We start from the raw sequence: 21,780 nt of genomic DNA, 5'->3' as shown, positions 1-21,780 counted from the left end.
GAAAACATGAGGGCAAATAGCCCAACATAGCAATTCTTTTCTGCTGGTGAAGACTTCATTTGAGACAGAAGCAACGTGGCAACTGTTCTTACCTTCATGAATAAAGATTTATGTAAATTCCAGCTGTGAATTAGCAATCAATGATTTTAGAAGAAAAAGGGGCTGAAAGACAGGAAAGTTTTCTAAGGTCACTAACAAACCATGTTTTAAGGTTTGCAACTGTGAAATTGAAGTCTTGTTGGTAATGTAGCCATTTGTGCAAAATCCTGTGTCAGCTCTGCACAGAGGTAATAGAGGGAACAGCACCATTGTTCCATAGCACTTAAAAATACACAAGTAGCATTTTGGAAGCCCTGGCACAAGGGATAGTGAAGTTCCACTATCAGAGAAAAGTCTGCTCTCACATAAGGTCACAACTATCAGATGGGTAACAGTCATATTGCTAAAAGTCTAGCAAACAAGCTAATTCTGTGAAATAAGATTGGTAAAAGTTCAAAAGGATAGAGAGGCCTTTCTGAAACCCACTTTTTTTTCCCCAAGATTTTTAAAGTTTTCATCATATGTTAAGATAATGATAAGCAATGATTGTCATCATATTGATAAAAGCTAAGAGACATTATAGCTAATGCCCATTCACAATTAAAGTAATCAAAGAGATTCATTCTCTCTCAAATTCTTTCTTGTAAGTAGATGTTAAGAATAATTTGAAAGTAAAAAAAACTCACTGCCCTCTCCCACCTTGGCCAGCTTTAGAAAGTCAACCAGTAATTTAGTACAAGAGATTTGAAACTGGTGCACTTGAAACTTGAAATTACTATACATCGGTCTAACTCAAGAGAGAGCTCCAAGGTTTAACATAGGCTCAAATTGATAAAAAAAAAAACTTTGAGATCTTCAGAAAGGAAGAATTAAAATCTTATTTCTCTACCACACAATTGCTTTTTATGACAGTTCATCTAAGACTCAGGTTCTCTTAATATCAGGAGTAGTTACACATGCAGAACAGAGAAAAAAAAAAAATCTAATACACCCCAGTAAAATTCTGCCCATGAAAATATACAACGCCAGCCATTTTACTACTGTAAGTTGTAGACTTACCTGTGTTCTAAGGTTACTGACCAATAAGTGTTGTTTGGGGTTTTTTTTTTCCCAAACTCGTTGTTTTGGTTTGTTTGCTTTTATATACAGAAACAAAACCCAAGTGAGATAAAACTTGGCCTCTCTAGAGGGAGATGTTTCCACAGTGGAAAGTTTGCAAATCTGCACTACACTACCACTGTCTACAAACAGTTTTCTCAGCAGTGAGCTTCAGAAAAAAGTTTATCATAAAATACCACATTTAGTGACAGCCCCACAATGTTTCTTTTGCTTTTTGTAGAAGCTTTTAGAAACTTAAAAATTAATCTTTTGGGGAATCTTTCAAATATCATGGGAGCTGGATTGTTGGTTCCCACATGAGACAAAAAATTGTGGTTCATCTCCTTCAAGCAAAAGATCTTTGTCATTTTTCCAAGGGGGTCATTACCAGGGCTTGGTGGCTGCTACTGCAAAATAAAAAGAAACTGCAGCATTTCATAACCCATACTTTGGAAGCTCTTATTGATACATAAGGAAACCCACAATACTATCAAGCAAAAGTTAAAAGCTGAAGTCAACTTCTACAAAAATTGAATTAAATCTTAAATCAAGCAATTTTTCTACTGATAATATGTAATACAGTTAATACAAATAATTTTTCTTCCATTGCTGTTCATATATTACCAGTGAGTCCATGTGCAACTGGATTATTTTTCTTTTCTTTAAGACATTTGTGACATTGGGCCAGCAAGACAAAGCTCTCACCCACAAATCAACACCTTTCCCCCTTTTTCCTGGAAGAAACTGGTTCAAGTTTTACTGACCTCCCAAGAACTTATGTTTCACCTTGCAGTTCCAAGGTTCTACATGGTGTAAATTGACTAATCTTGAAAAGTTTTGGTGCAAATGAAAATTTGCATGAGTGCTTGCCTGCAGTGCTGGCAGTGATTTGTTTCTGTATTTCTAGGAAGTTCAGGCCATCACAAAAGCAGTAAATAACATGGGTTAAAATTTCCCGTGCCAATCAAATTAATGATAGCTGCTTTTTTTTCCCCAGAGAAAGATTGTTTTTCCATCTTCCCACTTAGTGTCCAGGTATACTGGAGGCCGTTTATTCAGCACAGCCAATTATTTAAAACACCAATTATACCTAGCTTTACAAATTGCTGGACTCTTCTATACTCTAAATATAATACTCTGCAGCAAGGTAAACTTTCTAAAAATAATACTAATCATATTTTAGAAAGTCTATGGAATCTGATGACTAAAATCAAAACACTTCTTAAATTCACAACTCAGGAATTGTGAATTTTAAATACCTTAATTACTTCATATTTGCTACTCGTGAGTCAGCTTTGATCTGCTAAAATAACATACAAAAGGCATTCTTTCCCCTCTCAAGATCTTTATTTCTACATTATAAACAAAATGCTTTTGTTAGTATTTAAAAATGACATTAAGATGACACAGCAAAGTAGTGTGGGTGAGAATGCGTGGGAAGCTGATCAGAAGCACAACGAACTTCTTGGATGTTCAGAGAACAGCGGATCCCTCCAGGGAAATTCGGAAAAAATATTCTGCATGGAAACAATTCTGCCTATATATCACATTTTATCTTTTTCTCCTAAGGTTCTTTATCACTTGGAATATTTGCTGGAAAACAGATTTACTGTCTTCATGGTTGTCTAATCTGCTACTTACAACTCCAGACATAATCCTGTTTATGACATTGCCATTGGCGACAACAGAAAACCCCCCCACATCCACCTCCAAACTGAGGTCAGGATGATAGAAAGGACACAATTCAGCAAAACACTTACAAGCCTAACCTCAAACATATGCTTATGTCTTATGGGTGTGTGTCCTCACCAAATGAGGATGTGAGGATAGAACATCCAGAACTCCCATTTCTCCCTCAGAAGGCACTCGGGTTGTCATTATTGCTGCAGTCAGAGCCACGATCTAAGGGCAGTGCCAGATAGATTAAGGCTAATGGTCAGACATTTACACACTACAACTTCACTAGTTTTGTTTGTAAACATGCTTACACTTGCTGAACCACTGATGCTCAACCATTTTACTCCATCATCCAGAACGAAATAAGAGACCCAGGTATGTGAATGACTGGGATCTCTTACACACACATGCAAGGGGAAGAGGCAGACACAGGCACTGCAGAGTCAGGCCAAACTGGCAGAAATTAATGAACAACAAACAGGAAGAACAAGATCAAGCAGTGGAGGAACAGATCAGCTATGACCAGGAAAGCTTTGCACTCCTGCTGATGTGCAATACAAAGAAATCCATTACTGCGTTTCAGCTTATATGAATTACTCAACAAGAAAACACATATACACATTCTTTGTTTTCAAAAAGTTTAACTGGAGGTAATTTAAGTTACATAAAATACAAAATACTTCCTTAATAAAAACAATTGGGACACTGATTAAAACAAGCCCTTTACATATCCAAAAGCAGCAATTTTGATTGAAATCTCTTATTCTCAAGTTTTACTAAATAATTGCTGCCATCAAGAATAAAAAAACTGTTATCCTGACAGTATATTATTGGGGGATAGGTATCTATCCTAAACTCCCATATGCCATATAAAAGACCTTTGTGCTCTCAAAAAATCAATGCAACTAAAAATTAATCAAAATTTAATTCTACACTTAAGACTTTGCACTACCATCTAGATTACCCAAGATGATTCTATGATTTTAAAAAGTTCATTTTTATTCATTTAACTGAAAGTAAAATAATGATGCCAGAAAGATTTTGATGTCAAGTGATGTCTCCCATTTAACAACAGGCAAAATTTGGCCCTGGTAGGAACCACGTGAACCTCCTAATGCTGCCTCAGCAATGCATCTGGTTATAACACAAACTCAAGATGAAGAGTAAAAAAAGTGTACTCTTCCTATGATGGAGCTAACTGGGTTTTAAATATCCTTAAATCAAAACTGCCAGCAAGGTTTTATTGACTTTCCAGCCAATTAAAACCACCAGTAAAATCCACTCACTTCAAAAGAGCACCTATTGCACAGCAACAATTTTGGAGACTATTACCCAGTCCCATTTACACTTAGTGGCTGAGACATTATAAGAGTCATCTTGTAATGCATTTCCAGTCACTCAAGTGCCCACAAATCTTGTGTGAAACTCATGCAGAAATAGCCTCCATGGAAAAATCAGCATCACATTTACATATTTTAAGGCTTCAAAACAAGGCTCACTGGGACCTGAGCTCACAAAAGCATTCTGCAAAGCCTATGCACAGAGGCGGGTACTTTTAACAGCATTTTTGAATGCAACCAGTTAACTAGAATTATTATAGGTTTCTCTGTAACTGGTCACTTGTGTCACATAATAGTAGATTAATGAAAACAGTATTCACTTCCAGGCATTTACACTAACAGGAATGATTATAGTTAAGGGTCCCCTGACATTTCCATTACAAATCTATTTTTTGAGGATTTATATGTCAGCTATAATATAATTTTAGCTGAAACTTGATATGAAAGGTCTCAGCTATGCATTATTCAGTAAACATTCTCACACTTTTAAAAGGCTTCTTTCAAAATTAAGAAAAGAGAGTAATTTTACCTCATTTTTCTATTTAATGTGGTTGTTAAATATTTTATCTTGAGCAACCTTGCAGCATTTGCTACAAGATACAAACATTATATTGTTAATTCTGTTATGGATGGACTTCCTACAACTGTCTTGCACCGCAAAACATCAGTGAAAAAGAGAAATTGGACAGTAAAACAGATTGAACAGTCACAAAAATTTTAGGAAGATTTCAGGCTGATTAAAAGGCTTCTTTGGTAATTTCTGGACTTACATGATTAGAGAAACAATGACAGAATTAGTAGCAAAATGCTCCTTTTCATTTGGAAATGACGTGCATATTTGTTTAGTCCTATTTCTGTCTTCCCTGTACGTTATCTAAAGGAATAAATAATTTCATAATAAGGAATAATGAAACAGTTGCAGTCCTAAATTATTTAATTTATAAATTAAATCTACTGGACCTTCAAGCTATTTTTTTTCTACTTAAATTTTATGCCTCCTTTGGTGCACATCTTGTCAAATATGGATTAACACTGTTATTCTGACACACCTGAGGGAGCCAGCAGAGTCTACCGGGTCCTTGGGAGAGGAAAAAAATTCCACAATGCTCTACAAGTCCTTTGGAGCTGCAGGGTCTATTAACTCAAAAATACACTTATAAAAGAAACAAATAAGGATTAGACAGTGGACCATAACAATTTCTGGACTATTGGGTAAAAACTGTTATGCAAATGACAACACATTAACCCTTACTGACCAAAAGGAATTAACAACATTTCACTACTTTCACTGTGGTTGCAATAATGTGCCTTCTTTTTTAACAATATACATTTTTAAAGGCCTATACAGAAAATTTTAAAAGTCTAAGCACTAATTTTACTCAGTCAAGCGGAAAGAATCTCTGTTCCAATTATTAAAAAACAATTCAAACTTCCATGGAAAAAAATATAAACCAATTTATAATAGAAATTAGGCTTCTGCATCTGTGGCAATGAATAGTTTTTAAAAAGGCCTAACTATCTTTTCTAGTACTTAATTACTACGTTTTACTAGCTGGTTCTCACTGAGAAATAGATGCCTTCAGTTCCTTGAAAGCAATAGGAACTTCTGGCTACTTCACAGCCATATGTAATGCAAGAACTAGAATGAGAAAGACTTCTGAAATCTAAATCACAAGAGTCACCATCCTGAGACATCTGAAATATATGAATATCCACATGCATGTCTGGAGGACCTTCTCATCTCAGTTGGGTTTAGCATGACTTTTACCTAACTCCACCTTATAACAACTTCTCTGCAAGGGTTGTATCTAAAAATAAACACCACTTAGGGCATTTTGCACATTAGGGCCTTTTGCCCCATGTCAATCCAAAACAACTTTTCAAGGAAATTGTGATGACTGATCTCTGAAAAAGATTACATTCACAAGTTTCTGCCATTTTGATGATTTCGTTTTCCCAGTTCAGGAAGAAATAGATGTCCTGTACTGCACATCTATTCAGGAAGGAACTGCTCTAGCTGAGCAGGCATGTTGTTCCTACTCAAGCCCATTCAGACAGGTTGACAATATTTAAATCTCATACAAATATAGACAAAGCCAGTGTGCTTAGGTCATGTCTAACATAACAGCAAGTCATGGCTACCGTGATTCTAAACCATTTCCAGTGACAGAGAAGGCAAAGGATGTGTTGTCAGCCTTTTGTAGGTTAATTCATGACATGCAAGGTGTGTTTTCCTGGTCTTCTGACATCTGAATGCTTCCACTCCCAAGCACCATGGGCTAACAATCCATCTAGAGCAGAGGTTCACTACACCCAGGCTGTTCTGCAGCAAGGGATGCAAAACCCATGGCCACAGGAAAGAGAAATTCAAGAGCAGTAATAAGGACACCCAATTGCGAAGGAAAATTCTGGGGTTTAATACACTGTCGCAGAGTTGTTTGGTTAATAGAAATGCCTGTTCATTAAAGAAGAAAAGAAAGAAGAAACAGTCCAGAAAGCAGACAGTGGAACAAGGACTTGCCACTTCAAATAGCTGAATTTTTTGAGTAATGCATTCATTAGGATAATTTAATATACTGCTCCTGTCCAAGGCCAAGCTTTCTGTAAATTTATTCTACTTGTTCAAAATTTATAAAGCTGAGTTCGTTTTTCAGCACAATCACAAAGAAACAGTGGTTTGTATATAGGAAAAATCAGTGGAAATACTCAGAAGTGACGTATCTACTATAACAGCACACATTTGAATTGCAAAATACATCTCTCAGAAGGGTTGCTTTCCTCCCCACACAGTTAAATTCTTATTACTTGAAAACTAACAAATGAATCCCTCTGTCAGTATTTACAGAATAAAAATTAATAGGCTTTAGCTTTGATGGAGATATGCAAAAAGAAGCTCAAGATAGACAGAAAAGCACAGTTCCCTTGTTCTTTTAAGTCTGGGGACAGAGGAAGAGCTTACACTCTCAGTGCTTTGTCTGGCCTGTGATAAACGACATTGAATATGATCTACGTATTCTGTAGTCAGTTGCATACATGTCAATTTCCTGAATATTAAATGTCTTCTGATTTTGAACAGAACTTCTAGTTTTTATTGGGAATTAATTACACCCTTATTTGCAAAACTTATACAAAAATGTTATATGCAGTTGGTGTGATTCCAAGTCTTGGGAGGATCTTTGCATTGGTCAGCTAATTTCAAAGTACTTCGCCAGAGAATTTGCATGCAAAGGTTTTTGTAGGGAAAAGCTATGAAGTGAGAGAAATGCTACTTCACAACATGGCCTTCAGACAGGCAAGACTGAAACTGTAAATATGGCCCTACATCACTATTCCTCCAGGGCTTGTGCTGTCCTGGCTGTTATCCATCCACTGTACAGAGCATCTCTGTCAAGAAATGGAAGCAGGGCAGGAATCCCTGTAGAAGCATATTTAGAGTAATCACAGTAGAGTACAAAGGCTGATTCTGCCCTGGTTTTCTTTTTGCAACCCACAACTGACAACTTTTGTCAATGCCTACAATTAATTTGTAACTATACACAGGTACAGACAGATTGCATCCACTTATAACAGCAAATTTTTCAGTTTTAATAACTCAGACATTTGACTATTTCTGAAGTTATCCTCTCTAAAGACAAATGATGCCATCTTCTGTGTCTTAAAAGGGGCATTACAAAAATTACCTTGTGGATGAGCACCATCCTTTGAAATGAGGGGACTGAACCTTGCTTACTTAATTCATACAAGCACTAGCAGACAACTACAGTATTAACCACTAAAAGTCTACTAGGAATCTGGACTACTTCTGGAAAAAAAGAAATATTACTATACAACACTGTACTTCAACATGATTAAATACTAAAAGTTCTAGTATAAACCTTGTAGAGGGTTGCATGATGTATGAGGATAAAAAAGGGAGGGAGGAATAATGATTTAGTCATGATGCACTGACTTTAGAGTCACTAAGGAGCACAAATACAACCACAGCTTAAACTTGTAACGAGTTTGTAGAGTACAAAATAAAAATCTTTTATACTACTACACGGCTCATCTATAAAGATTTTATGTGATTTTCAATAGAGAAGTTATGAAATAAAGCAGCCTCTAGCACGAGCTAACAAGTACACTTGATGTTCATTCCCAAGACACTGCCCATAAAATATATTACAGATAAATTTATCTTTTCTTCTGTGACAAGAGCCAAAACACTTCAATATTTAGAGATTAAGGCTTTCTTAAAGGAAAAAACAACAAAAAAAGAAGACAATAATTATTAATTCAGTAGTACAAATCACCTCCAGGGCAATCTCTTTAAATTACTAGCAACCGTCCCCTGGTCTGCAGAAGGGAGCAATCACTTTGAAAAATCACCACCACCAACCAAACAAGAAGATTTTTCTACTGATTAAATTCTTTTAATACTGTATCACACTAAAAGTGCAATCCAATTAACAAACCATTTATATTGACCTTAAAGAAAAATGAGAATTACATCATGCTTCTAGAGATATATAACATAGATATACATAATATACGTAAATATACATAACTATCTTATAAAAGTAGTTACAAATTTGCTATATTCCTGCATATATGTGCTAGATGAATCTTTTCATGCTGTGGCTACATATAGTCTAGCAAAACCAGCATGAAAACTTCAGTCCACATGAGGAATACCATAGGAAGACTCTCTTTGGTTCTCAAGAATAAATATTTTATTTGGACATAGGAGCTTTTATTTATTTTTACAAACCTTTAAGCTAAGAAAGGAAAATGCCTGAATTAGAGACATGTAGTAGACATTTAGTTCAGTTCAAAAATATCTTGTGATGTTATTCCAGACAGTAACTGAAGGAAAAGGTGAAACAAGGTTTTCAGTAAAAATGAATTCTCACTTCTAAGATACACATCACCTGCTCTGCATTCACAGAAGTCTCTTCCAGACACTTCAGTATGAGTCAGTAGTGTATAAGCACAATAATTTGGCAAGAGTCAAATTCAAACTGTCTGCTGAGAAATTCAGTTTTATGTGAAGAAACATATGCATTTATGACACAGAGAAAACAATAAAACTAACTGTTTCTGGCAGCAGAAGTATTTAGTGAAGCAGCACCTTCTCAATATTCCAGTATTTCATTTTCAACTTATTTTCAGCCCTTTCTCTCCTTTTTCTTTCTACAGAATACGTGCAGCAACATAAACAACTAGAAAGGATTGACAAAAGAAGATATTGCTGACAGAAACCATTTTCATGACCTTTTTCCTCACCTCTTTCTACACCAATGTATATAGGACACTTTTTCCTGTTTTCATTTTTCTCTATCAGGACCTTTCCATGAAGTTTTGGGGTTTGGAACAGCTCCACCCTATTTCCTTACCACTTAATCCCCTTTCCTTTATATCACAGGCCACCTCTTTCCTTTACACACATAGAGATAATTGCTGCTGCTTGAGAGGCAGCAACGCAGCTCCTGTTGTTTTCATTATCGAAACCTATTTCATAATCTAAACCCCTGTTAATGCCCCCTACCGAAAATACCTCAAGAAAAATGAGAGACTTTAAGAAAACCGGTAGTGGGTTTCCATTATCAAGAGCAACTCAAAATCAGAGGTCTACCAGCAAATTACAGCTATGCCTGCACATTTTCAGACTGAGAATATTCTGATCTATGAGTCTTATACTTACTGTTTTGTGCAACTTTGGCATAACTCAAATACAGAAGTGAAATACAATATTAAAAACCTCCAACTTTCCTTTCTAGAGCTTTGAAGCTATTAGGCTCTGCTATGTAAAACTTGGCACACACTAAGAAGTAAACCTTTCCCTGATAGATGGTAACAGCTCCTTTGTTTCTCCAACTCCCACTTGATGGAAGGATTATGCTCTCAATCAACGGTAATGGCTCCCACTAAGACAAACCAGTCCATCATCTCTAACTCCACACACACTACTGACTCCATGTGCCAAAACCTGCACACTAAGCAAGCAAATACTTAGAATTAAATAAACAGTTCAGATTCCTCTCTGCAGACCCCAATGACCCACAGTGTGAATAGCTATATTTAATTACATATACAACCCATTACCTCAAAGAGCACATCTTTCCTGAGTAAAATCTGTAGCTACAGATTCTCTCTCTTTTCAAGACATTCTGTACTAGAATCCCAGAATAGCCACAGACGGGGGGGGGGGGGGGGAAGGGGAGGAAAAAAAAGAAAAAAAAGAAAAAAAAGGAAGGAAATGTTGACCTATTTAATAGGGAATAAGCCAAGACATTGAAAATAACACATGACCAACATTATCCATAGAAATCCTCATGTCTTCTCCAGATAGATCAAATGCACAACATGTTATGCAGAATCTTCAGGGGTGTCTAGGGAAGAAAATTTATTTCTGTACTTCTTAATGAACCTGTACCAATTTTTACAGAGCTTATGAGGGAATAGTTGGGAGAAAAAGGGAGAAAATCAGAATGGAGAATAGCCTTCATTGCTACATTTTCAAGGGGTCTACTCCAATAATTAACTGAGAAGAAAAGGCAAAGAAAAAAGAAAAAAGAAAAAAGATCCTATTAAGTGATTAGTTTCTGAAGATATTATTTTTACAACAAATGGTTTGTATTAAAGAAAAGGAAGCTCAGAAGAAAATTCTAGTACAGGAAGAAACACCTGGAAACTGTCTTGAGAACATTGCATTAGACTCACAGCAATACAGCTAATCTTACATAACATCATTAGCCCAGGAAAACCATTTTAGTAGCCTTCACAGATCTTCATCTTTATTCTCCATTGTTACCTGAATAAGAGAAACCTTAAGAAAATCTATAGTATAACTAGAATAAAGTATACACTCAACAATATTGCAGGACCTGGTCCAGAGAGGAGAGTGGAATTAGCCATAATCATTACTGTATTGCATAAAATAACTGCTGTATATTTTCTCTTTGCGGAATACAAAGAAATTAGTCCCAATAGTCATGGCATTTGTTGATAACCACATATACTTGAAGTTCTCACTTTTCTCATGTGCATTCAGTGCATTCCCCAGAGCTGGAACGAATTATGTTCACAAGTACCAGTACTTTGAAACCATTTCTGTAAACTCAGATAAATGCTAGTTCAAGTTTCTGACTACCCAAGGTAAACAGCTTACAGTTTCAGCTCTGTTGCATAAAAAAAATAATTGTAACTCACCTGTAAAGCCTAATACATTCTGAGTTTTTTATGATGCAAGTAGTTATCACCTCTTTAAGAATTCAAAGTCAGCAGTAATATTCTTGAACATCCTTAACAGACTTTTACTTTCTATAATAGCAATTCTAAATTATCCTGTTCAGCAAAGCGAAAACCTCATGATTTACTTCATGACACTGGAGATAAACATTCTGCCTGCAGGGTGGCACAAATTTATACTGTAGATGCAATATATCGAGACTGAAACATAATTTTAAAATAAGTTAACATTAAAATTAAAAGAAATTATATCAAGCTGAATAACTATGATTATTTAGCCTTTCTCCCAAGGCAGAAGTTTGATCCCATTAATGTTAGTACATGACTCTAAGCAATTATCTGCCTTTATCTAAAGTCAGTAGTGTTTGCCATGACTACAAACAAAGCTACAGCAAGGCCACGCTTAGATAAAAACAGGTCCACAAATCCAAAAGATTCTTTCTGTGTCTCTTGTTATCTCAGAAGGCTTTGCATCAGCTAGCATTCCATGGTATTCCTCCTGGTTTCTACTCCAAATTCTGGTGAACTTGCAAGCAAAAAAGCCAAGGCCTTGCATAGTACATATTTTGTTGTTTCCTTGTATGTTTCTCTCCTCATTCATTTCAGGCTATATTCAGGATATATTAGTACTTGCTATACAGACCATTGTAAAATCAAGTGTTACATTTTGCAATTAAGCAGATTATAATCTTGGTTTGGAATCTCCTTTGAAACTGTAAGTGAAAAAAAATTATGTAACGTGATTGTCTGGGTTTAAGAAATAGGTGGCTTCTTAGAGTAAAATAAGCCCAGAGCTTAAATGGTTTAGGCAAATTAGTAGGACAAAGTTGTCTATACATTCTCTCCTCTGAGTTCTGCAGATAGTCTGAAGAGGCTTTTTCAGAAAGGTCAAACATTTCATTATAGAAACACAATAAACTGACTACAGAATACTAAAAATAATACTCCCTTATATAGTTAGGCTGTGTCAGATCACCGTATTCTGATACACTACCACCTTTAATTGGAGACCAAATGTCTAGAAACCATTTAAAGAAACAAAGAAAAGATTCACAAGTATTTTTAAAATTTTTTCACGAGAACCTTCCAATTCTGAAGGGATGAGAGGATATAACACTGACCTGGTAGATTGCAGTCCCAGCAAGGAACCCTCATCATTCCCTCACTGCTCAGGGCTGTCAAAGGAATAACTCTATCTCCCTGTTTCTCCTACCCACAGCTTAATGAAAATGTCTTAATGAAAAGAAAGTGGTTTAAAATACAATGCACTTTTCTTCCTCTGCACTTAAAGCTCCTGAAGGTAGAATACTAGATAACAAGTTTATTCATACAAAGTTTGGAAGCTGCTTTCAGCCACTTAGAAATTTTCCATAAGTAATGTTTCAGAAGGTGAATTTATTCAAGTTTCCTGCTATCTTGAAAAAGAACAGCATCAAGCTCTCTGTCACCAACACCTCCCTGTCTCACAGTAAAATCACCTGTAATGTTATCCTCAAATTAGGCCAAGGGCTTTATTTTACATTATAAAAAAACTCCTGTACATCACACAAGTCATTCAATTTGAGAACAAATGTTTGCCAATTCATTCAGTGCAACATCTCTGAGAACCCAAGCATGACACTGAGGAACTAAATATTTTAGTAGTAAAACGGTATTAAGACAACTGATAACTTTCCAGATGCTATTTTCAAATGCATGATTACAGCTACAGCAATAGCCCTAAAATCACATCCATATTTAGAAAGATGTTTACTTGAAACCCCTTCAAGAATAATGGAAAATTTGCTTCAAACAACAAACTTCCATTCACAAATACTTGACAAAACCACATTTATTTTGCATCACTTTTGTATCATGTGCTACTATGTTTCAGTGTCTTTTGTTGTTCCTGTATAAGCCCCTATGAGTGTTAGGCCAAATTCTGTGTCCTTAACCAATTAACATGCAAATTAAGATAAAAACTTCAAAAGTTTACCCCAAACATTTCCAAATAATAAAAGTGAATGTTAGTAAAGTTTCTTCTAAGTCAAGAACAGCTTCTTCTAAAGTATGAATCAGACTTGTCCAATTTTCTCCAAACCTCATTAGTCTCCCAGGTGATGAAAGTGAAACACACAAAGTGTCAAGTTACTACGTTCTGAACAAGTTCAGTATTTGAGCACAGTCAGTTCCAAGTATTTAGGTACTAGAAACAAACATCTTGGAAAAATTAAACTTTTAAAATCATCGACTCTTTTATCACCATCCAAAATAATGTCAGGCTAGAAAAAAAAGGTAAGTTTTGAACATACACCAAAGTAAAAGCCTCTTTTTTTGTTTTTAATCAAAAGTGCACTGCTAAGAGATAACGGCAATTTTGGATTTTTTTTTTTTTTAACATGGCACAAAAGAATGACACCAGGAAAGGCACTGAACGGGGCGAAAGGCGCGGTGGCTGCACGGGGCGCGGCCGCTGCGCGGGGCGAGCGCGGCGCGGAGCGGCGGGTGCGGTGAGCGCGCGCGGCCGGCAGGGGGCGCCGTTGCTCGCGGGAAGGCGGCGCGGGCGGGAGCGCCCCCGGAGCTGCCGCAGGAGCGGCCCCGCGCAGCCCCGATCGGTCCCGCCGGTCCCCTGCCCCGGGATCCACCGCCGGCAAAGGGGGAACGCCGCCCCCGAGCCCCCGCCGACCCCCGAGCAGCCCCTCCCGGGCGGCTCCCCGAGGCAGGAGGCCGCGCCGGGTCCCAGCACGCCCGCGGGCACCGCTCCGCCTTGGTAGGGGCGGGAGAAGCGACAGCCACCCCCCTCCGAGAGCAACCAGCCCCAAACCCTAAATACTCACCATATTGACTTCCGAGACCATATCTATGCTGGCAATGTCTATGTTCATGCCAACAGCCACTGGGGGACCTGCAAACCGACAAGATTGTCCGCAATGTGATCTCTAAAAACTTAACTCATTCTTACCAGAGTTGGCAGGGCGAACACAGCGTACACATAAAACGACGTTTAAACATAATCAGAAAGTCAGGAAAGAGGCATAAAGCGCTTCCCACCTCTTTCTCCCCCTCCCCCCAGTCCCCCTCAGAAGGGTGCCACCGCGCCCACGAGACCATACACTACCCGGGCCACCCCGCGCCAGCCACGGCCGTGGAGGTGCTTTATGTAACACAACACACGTGCACCGGCGCGCCCAGTTCCGCGCTCCTCCGCGCCGGCCTCCGTGACCGCCACCCGCCTCGACACGCTCAGCCCCGCGCCCCGGGGACGGCGAGCACCGAGCCCGGGGTAGGGATGGGGGGGATAATGATGGGGGGAAAGGGCCACCCACAGCGAACACAGCCGAAATAAACAAACTAGTTCGAAGTAGGAGCACGCAGAGGGTTAAATGACATTTTTGTATCAGTTAACAGCACATCTTGTACTCAAAAATAGTAAGTGCGATCACAGGCACATAAAGCTGAAAGGAATAAACGTTGGGTGAACTTAAGAGAGATTTGCATCTCGATGAAACCAGTTAAACAAGGGTTTAATTACAGGTTAGTAAGGTATTATCACACACACACGCACAATGAGGGACCGATGACGAATATACAAGTAACTTAAGTGATCGCATTAAGAGCATCCTGTGCTAAGAAAATTGAAAAAAAACGGGCTTAACTTTGGATCAGCTAGAGGAAATGGCAACACACACACACGCCAAAGCAACAGCACCCAAAACACGTTCGAACCTCCCCCCCACCCTGCAACGCACCCGGTCCAGATATGCAACCTCTCTTATTCAAAAGCAGTCAAATTACCTCCAAAATCTGGCCTCAAGCGAATATCATAGCCCTTCAGCAGTCTATCCACCGTCTCTTTTACCAGTGACATGTTACTAGGGTCATTGACACTAGAGAAAAAAGAAAGAATAATACTGTATTATTTCTGATTTCTCAGCCCCCAGCTGTACATTCCTCTCAGCAGCAGTATGCACTGCAATTCAAAGTAAAGGAAAAGAGATACCTTCATCACTTACCTCTGTGCACACACCGCAGCTATTATTAAAGGGAATGACCAAATCCCAAAGTAACCCTTTTTCCGGACTCTCAGCATCCCTTTAGCTTTTGATATGATTTAGGGTTTCAGTGAAGAGAAGAGATCCAACTTATTCTGGCCAGTGCAGTAATTCTAATGTGAAGCGCATGCGCACGGCGTACCACAACATCAAAAGGAGCAGTGGTTGCTGCTGGAGATGGAGCAAATTTCCTTGGGAAAAAAAAAAATTAAAGGGGAAGAAGGAAATGCATTATCTTTTTTAAAAAAAAGTAATCCACAGGAGGATCCAATATATTTTTGTTGTCCTTTTTGTTATTATAGAATATAAATTACAGCAAGAAGAGAAGTTTTAGGAGTTACAGGGTACAGCGGCTTTGCAACCTAGTTTAAGGGTTGGGGGGGCTGGACGGACTCGGATTAGGCGCAGGAAGAATAGGTTAAAAAGGCGAATGCACTGCGTACGTATGGGGGCCGGTGGGGGGAGAGAGGGGGCAGCTTAACTTCTTAGTCCCTGGAAAGAACCGCCTGAAGCGAGAAGAGGTGCGGGCAAAGGAGCCGGCGCTGGCAACGGGGCGGGCGGTGGGGGAGGAGGGAGATGGGCGCCTACAGTATTTCTCACGGAGGAAAAAAAATATGATGACGAATAGTTTCTTGTAAGAGGGGATTAGGCTGTTTCTTTCCTTACGGTATTGCCAGGCGCTATTCCAGGAGCAGAGGCACTGGGGACTGAGGGGGTCGCCGGCTGCCACCACCGGCTCCCACGGGTCACTGGCTGGTGCCTGAGGGGCGGGAGCGGAGCCCCCGCGGCCCCGCTCCCCCCCGGCGCATTTTCCATGTATCGACCGATGTTTAACCCAGGGCTGCGAGTTCTTCAGGTAGAAACCTGGCCACGGAGTTGGAGGAGGGGGACCAAGGGGAAGAAAAGCACCACCCTGAAAGGCTTTTAGTGACCATCCAGACTCGGTGTAGGTGCATAAGCCCACTTACCTTAGTGGGTAAAACACCCAAGCTCTTCAAATGCAGCACGTGATCCAATTAATGCCTCGGAAGAAACAGAAGACGAGCGGAAAGCTGATCTGGGGATGCTTTGAATGACATTTAAATCCTGAGCAGAGAAAAAGATAGAAAGGAGAGAGAGAGAAGAGAAAAAACAAACCCCTGAAAAATAACAAACACCGGAGTTAAATTATTCCTCTCAAATCTGCTTTGTGCTCGTCGCTCCTTTTACACCTCCTCCTCCTCACGCACATACCCGCTCGGCCCCGCGGAACCGTGCTGCTTCACCGAGCGGATCTGGGCGTGCACACGTCCTCGGCCGGCCCGGGCGGCGCGGTGAAGGGATTTGGAACACTTTAGGCGTCAGTTAACACAAGAAATATTTAACTCGCTGCAGGAGAGTGGAGGAGCAGAAGAAAACCCCCACCAAAACCACCACCACAAAAAAAAACCTAACCAAAAAAAACGGTGGGTGGTGGGGGAGGGACAAGGGGGGTGTTGCACAGACAGCGAGGCGGGCTGGAGAGCCGTTTGCTCCCCGGCACAGCGCGGTCCCCGGCGCGGGAGTGAGGCGCTCCGGAGCTGCTGCCCTACCCTGCCCCGCCGCCCCCGGGCCGGCCACCGCCTCCTGCTGCCCGGGAAAGCCGCAATTCGCCTCGCACGGCCAGGCCGGCCCCAACCCACACCCAGGCGCACCCTGGCCCGGGAGCAGGAGAGCCAGGAGGGCCGCTGGACCGGGGGGATGCTCGGAGAGAAGAGGCGGCGGCGGCTCCCCGGGAAGGGCGAGGGGAGGAAGGGTTGAGGTGGGGGCGGACAGGGAGGCGGTGGGATGAAGCCTCACCTGGGGAAACGGCGGGGTGGAGAGAGGGGTGAGCTGCCCCCGAGAGACGGCAGAGCTGCTAAAAAAAATAAACGGCCAAACCGTGAAGCAATCGGCAGCCCCGAAAAGCAGGCAGCCATTTAATACGGACCGATAGCTACCTTGGCGGGAGCGCTCGGGAGCGGGGAGCCCCACGCCGAGCTCCGCAGCATCCACCTGCCGCTGGAGCGAGGCCAGGGCACCTCTCCCCCCTTCTCCCCCCCCCTTTCCCCCACCTCCCCGCCCGTCCTGCCAGCGGCCACTCCGGCACTGCTCCAGCGGGGGGAACAAATCGTGCTCCTCTCCCCGCACTGTCAGTGCCTTAAACCGCCACACTGTGCCTTTGAGTTCAAGTAAGTAGCTTCTCGGTTTTTTCTTCCAGAAACAAAATAGCCATCCTTTGGGGGGCTGGGGGCAAATCGTCAAGACATATTTTCACTACTTTTTCCCATTTGTAACAATTGGAATAGCACAAAGTGAGAAAACACACTTTTCCCGCTGAAACAGACAAGAGTGTGTGGGTGATAAATTTCTCATTTATGTATTGAATAGGAAAAAACCAAACAATTAAGTTAAAGAACGTTTAAGCATTTTTTAAAATCGCAACACCCACGGCCCCCACCCAATTTTTCAGCTTTTTGTTCCATAGCTGATGTTACAGAGCCACTCTCCCTGTTCACCAGCGGAGGTTTCTGCTCTCACACAGCCAGGCTGCTTCACTGCCAAACCTCTTGAAATACGGCCCTGAAAGGAAGATGGTGGATATGCTGTGCAGTGAATCATTTGACTTTAGATGTATAATAGGCACTTTTTTCCCTTTCTGCAATCATATGATAAGACCAGGAGGTCTCCAGATAAAACACTTTAATCCTGCACGGTGAAATTCACCTGCAAGTGCTAACTTGGGACCACATCCAACACTCCTAAATGGTTTCTGAGTCTCTGCTATTAATTGCCATTACACCACAGAAATTTGTCATTTGCCACATCTGAATATGACCGGATATCAACATTAACCTGATGCTGAAGGCTGGTAATATTTGGTGCTGGACTGACAGGAATTTTTGATTTACATACTAACTTAAGAAGAATTCAAACAATGCCAAAATATCTCACATTTCTTCTCTGATCTTATACACAGAGTACCCCTGCCCCATGTGTAGTGAAACCTGCTCCCAGTCTGGCTATTCCAGCAAAAAGGAATTGAACATCTCTCAAACAAATTCAGTATGTGTGGATATCGTGGTGCATTATGTGTGAAAAATTAATGTATATCCTTGGGTTTTGGAAATTTAAAGGTTCTATTGAGCCATGTTTGGGTTGATCGGCATAACTCATTATTTTTGCTAGCTGTAAATGCACTGCTCTCTAAATGGGTCTATAGCAGTAACATTGTCTTACCAACACTGCTGGCACATTTTTCCTTTCATAAATGTGTTCTTGCTTTGCTATACACTTTTGACAATACCAGTTTTTCTCTGACCACAGGGTTGTGGTCTATCTCTGCCAGTTAAAATTTCTTATCACCTTCAAAATCTCCCATTTATTTTAAGCAACTTGTCAAAGAAATCGTTTCCCTATTTTTCTCACTTGTGTCTGTGTGTTTGATTGAAAAGTAGAGGAAATAACTGGTGTGAACACCAGTATTGGCAAAGTGCAGAACTGTTCATGTGACATGTTGAAGGATTGCTGAGATTTTGGGTGTCTTACAATGGGCAAACAACCTGGTTCCCAGCTGGATATGGTACTTCTGGTTCTAAAAATATCTCAGTTAGACTACAAGTACTGTAATCTCAGAGAGAAGCCAGCAAAGATGGTCATATTTTAAACGGCAGTTGCAGATTATTTTCATTCTTAGCTTTCAAGAATGAAAAAAATGCCCCTCAAAACTGAAATACTCTAAAAGAATGGCCCACAGTCCTCGCTGAGCAGCGTGTGATACTATGAAAGAAATGGGCAATAAAATAACATCATACTTGTTAATCTTGTCAACCCTTGACTACAGCACTGTTTTCCTGTCACCACGAATAATGTCCCAGGCCATGTACTAAGAAATCTAAAGGGTTTTCAAATGGGTTGCTGTAAATATATATGGTATGCAAAATAAACTTTCAGAAGGATTAAGAGTTTCAAGATAGGTTCTCAAGAGACCCAGTCACTCAAGTCAGTAGAGACAGAAGAAATGCTGATTGATGGTAGCCCAAGAACAGTAGCCCTGTATCACAAATAGTGTCACTAACAAATGCAAAATCCCACTTAAAAAAAAAAAAATCTTTTCACTGCACATCAACAAGTTGTTGTGTTCTGTCAAAGTGATGTTTCCTGAATTTTTTAGCATTTAGATAAGATGCAGCAGTATCAGAAACATTCAGGTGGAAGTTGTTTCTATGTATACGATAACATTTAATTCTCTAATTACAGAAGAATGTTAATAATAAACTATTTTGACACATGATTTCAATTTTCAAATCCTGTAAATCTATACATTCATGTAAAAGAAAACAAAATATAGTCAACCCTTGTAGAAATTTCCTGAGCAAGGTTTCAATATACTTTATCTTGGTCTCCTTACTTTCACTTTAGGTCTTCAGATCTAATGTGACACAGTCCATGCACCATACACCATCCCATTAGCAATCAGGATGTCAGCATAAAGATACCTGTTACATCACATACATAGAAAAATTATTCATGCAGGTATCTTGATTCTGCTTTTCATAGGCAATGGAATTCACTTTTTCATAGCCACAGTGTTCTGGGATTCACATCAGCTTCAACTACTGTGTATCTAAAATAATCCAAACTGGTAAATTTATTGACAAAGGCAGTTTTGTAAGACCTGCCAGTTCTGCTGCTCTTGGCCCTTAAAAAATATGAATTTATCAGTATTGTACAGAAAATGAGTCCAATAAGTTGCTCAGGAAATAAGTACCACTTGATACAAGCATGACTGTCACTTAACTGTAAGAGAAGAGCAAATGGGAGGGGCAAATAATAATGTCTTCTTGATTTGCATAATTCTGTAGGACTTTAGATGTTGGAGCTCATATTTTTTCATTCCGTAACTCACTACTTGCATCTCCACAGGGTTAAAGACAATATAGGTAAGACCTTACCTCAGTTCTTGACCCAGGTAGTGTTTTAAGAGTCAAGGACCTGCTATATCTTTAAACAAAAATCATTTGTGTAGCTTGAGATCAGCAGAACTTAAGTGTATATTGAAGAAAGTCTTTTAATGGGAAATTTAATTACAGATTAAAAAAAAAAAAGGCAAGTAAAAGGTTGTGTAAGACATCCCCAAGTGCTTTGATTGCAGACAATTGGAAGCAACTCAGTGGGGACTGGAACAAGATACAAAATGTCAGGCACCTAGAATTATGATGGATTGAGATCTAAAGTCCTCTTATCAAATCATGAAATCACCACAAAAAGCTGCCCCATTTCCTTCAAAGTGGTGGAATAAATTAGTTTAACAGCTATATAGACAGCCATTTTTTAATTCCTTGATTTTAGCTACATTGGCACTTAGCTAAGAAATATCTGCAGCATCGACATCCTTTGATAGGAAGGCAGGGCAAGGAAGAATGAGTGATTGCATAGGGTAAGGATAGTAAAACACTTAAAAGATAGCAAAAAATGTGCACCAAGATTATGTCACTCTGTGTCTAAATCTCCTCCATGATGTTTGTGTAAGATTCAGCCCTGAAAGCAGACTGCAGAGACCTGTTATTAAATTAATGGAGTGGCATTTGCCTGCATCAATTGATTGCAGGATTTGGTCTTCCTTTCTAAGCTCTCTTGGACAGAGAGTTGGTTTCCTAAATTTTTTATATTGCGTAATACATTCAGAAATACCGCTATAAAAATATCTGAGGGTTCTAAAACTGTTAGGTTGGAAGCTTTTGATGAAAAAAAGAAAAAAGTTTTCTTTTTAAAGCCATTCAGCTTCAAACATCAGTCTGATGTTTGCACTGTATAACTTTGATGTATAACTGTGTGCAAGTTTTAAGATTAAAATGGAAATCTACATAGTTTTAGGTGGATTTTTCTTCAGCTGGAAGGACTTCACTCATTAGAAAAGTTCTTCTCATTATTGCCACCACTTTGACCAGGTGAGGAGACAACAGGAGGACAACTCAATAGAAAGAATTGAAAGAGAAGTACTATCAGTGGATTTAAACAATACTCAAACTGCATTTCAGGCAGAATTTTTTAAGAAAGAACTGGAGAACAGAAGTTTGCATCTGTTTGTAAAATATATTACAGTCATCCTTTCAATGGGGTTCTGGAAAGGGAGATGAAACTGCTTTCATCAAATGTAGAGTGCTATTAATTCAAACCTTCCTTGAGAACAAAGAAAACACAGTGCTCCTCACTGTCTTGCACTTTCTTGCATGCCCATCCCAAATGTGCTTGCGTCCTATTCTTTACCTGCTATCCTAAAACCCCAATCCTAGTGAGGAGGAGATGTCCCCCAGTGCTGCAGGAAACATAACTACATGTTCTGTAGCACATTTTGCCCCTAACTG

General features: G+C 39.7%; 1 protein-coding gene across 5 annotated transcripts in view; it reads right to left on the bottom strand.

Moving 5' to 3' along the window:
* The window catches only part of GABRB2 (gamma-aminobutyric acid type A receptor subunit beta2), a 166,128-nt gene extending 148,740 nt beyond the window's left edge, over positions 1–17,388 (bottom strand). Inside the window, exons 1-5 of one of the 5 annotated variants that reach the window (XM_039559441.1) lie at positions 17,374–17,388; positions 16,384–16,501; positions 15,377–15,606; positions 15,159–15,250; positions 14,201–14,268 (exon numbers count right to left, since the gene is read on the bottom strand). In XM_039559441.1, the coding sequence (XP_039415375.1) occupies positions 14,201–14,268; positions 15,159–15,250; positions 15,377–15,453 (237 nt within the window). In that variant the 5' untranslated portion in view covers positions 15,454–15,606; positions 16,384–16,501; positions 17,374–17,388. The other 4 variants (XM_039559440.1, XM_039559439.1, XM_039559438.1 and 1 more) reach the window with 4 other exon arrangements.
* Positions 17,389–21,780: the final 4,392 nt, after the last annotated feature.

This window comes from Corvus cornix, chromosome 13 (assembly GCF_000738735.6).
Source record: "Corvus cornix cornix isolate S_Up_H32 chromosome 13, ASM73873v5, whole genome shotgun sequence".
NCBI classification, from domain to species: domain Eukaryota; kingdom Metazoa; phylum Chordata; class Aves; order Passeriformes; family Corvidae; genus Corvus; species Corvus cornix.
Note: the sequence above shows the minus strand (reverse complement) of the source record. Positions and strands in the feature narration are given on the sequence as shown.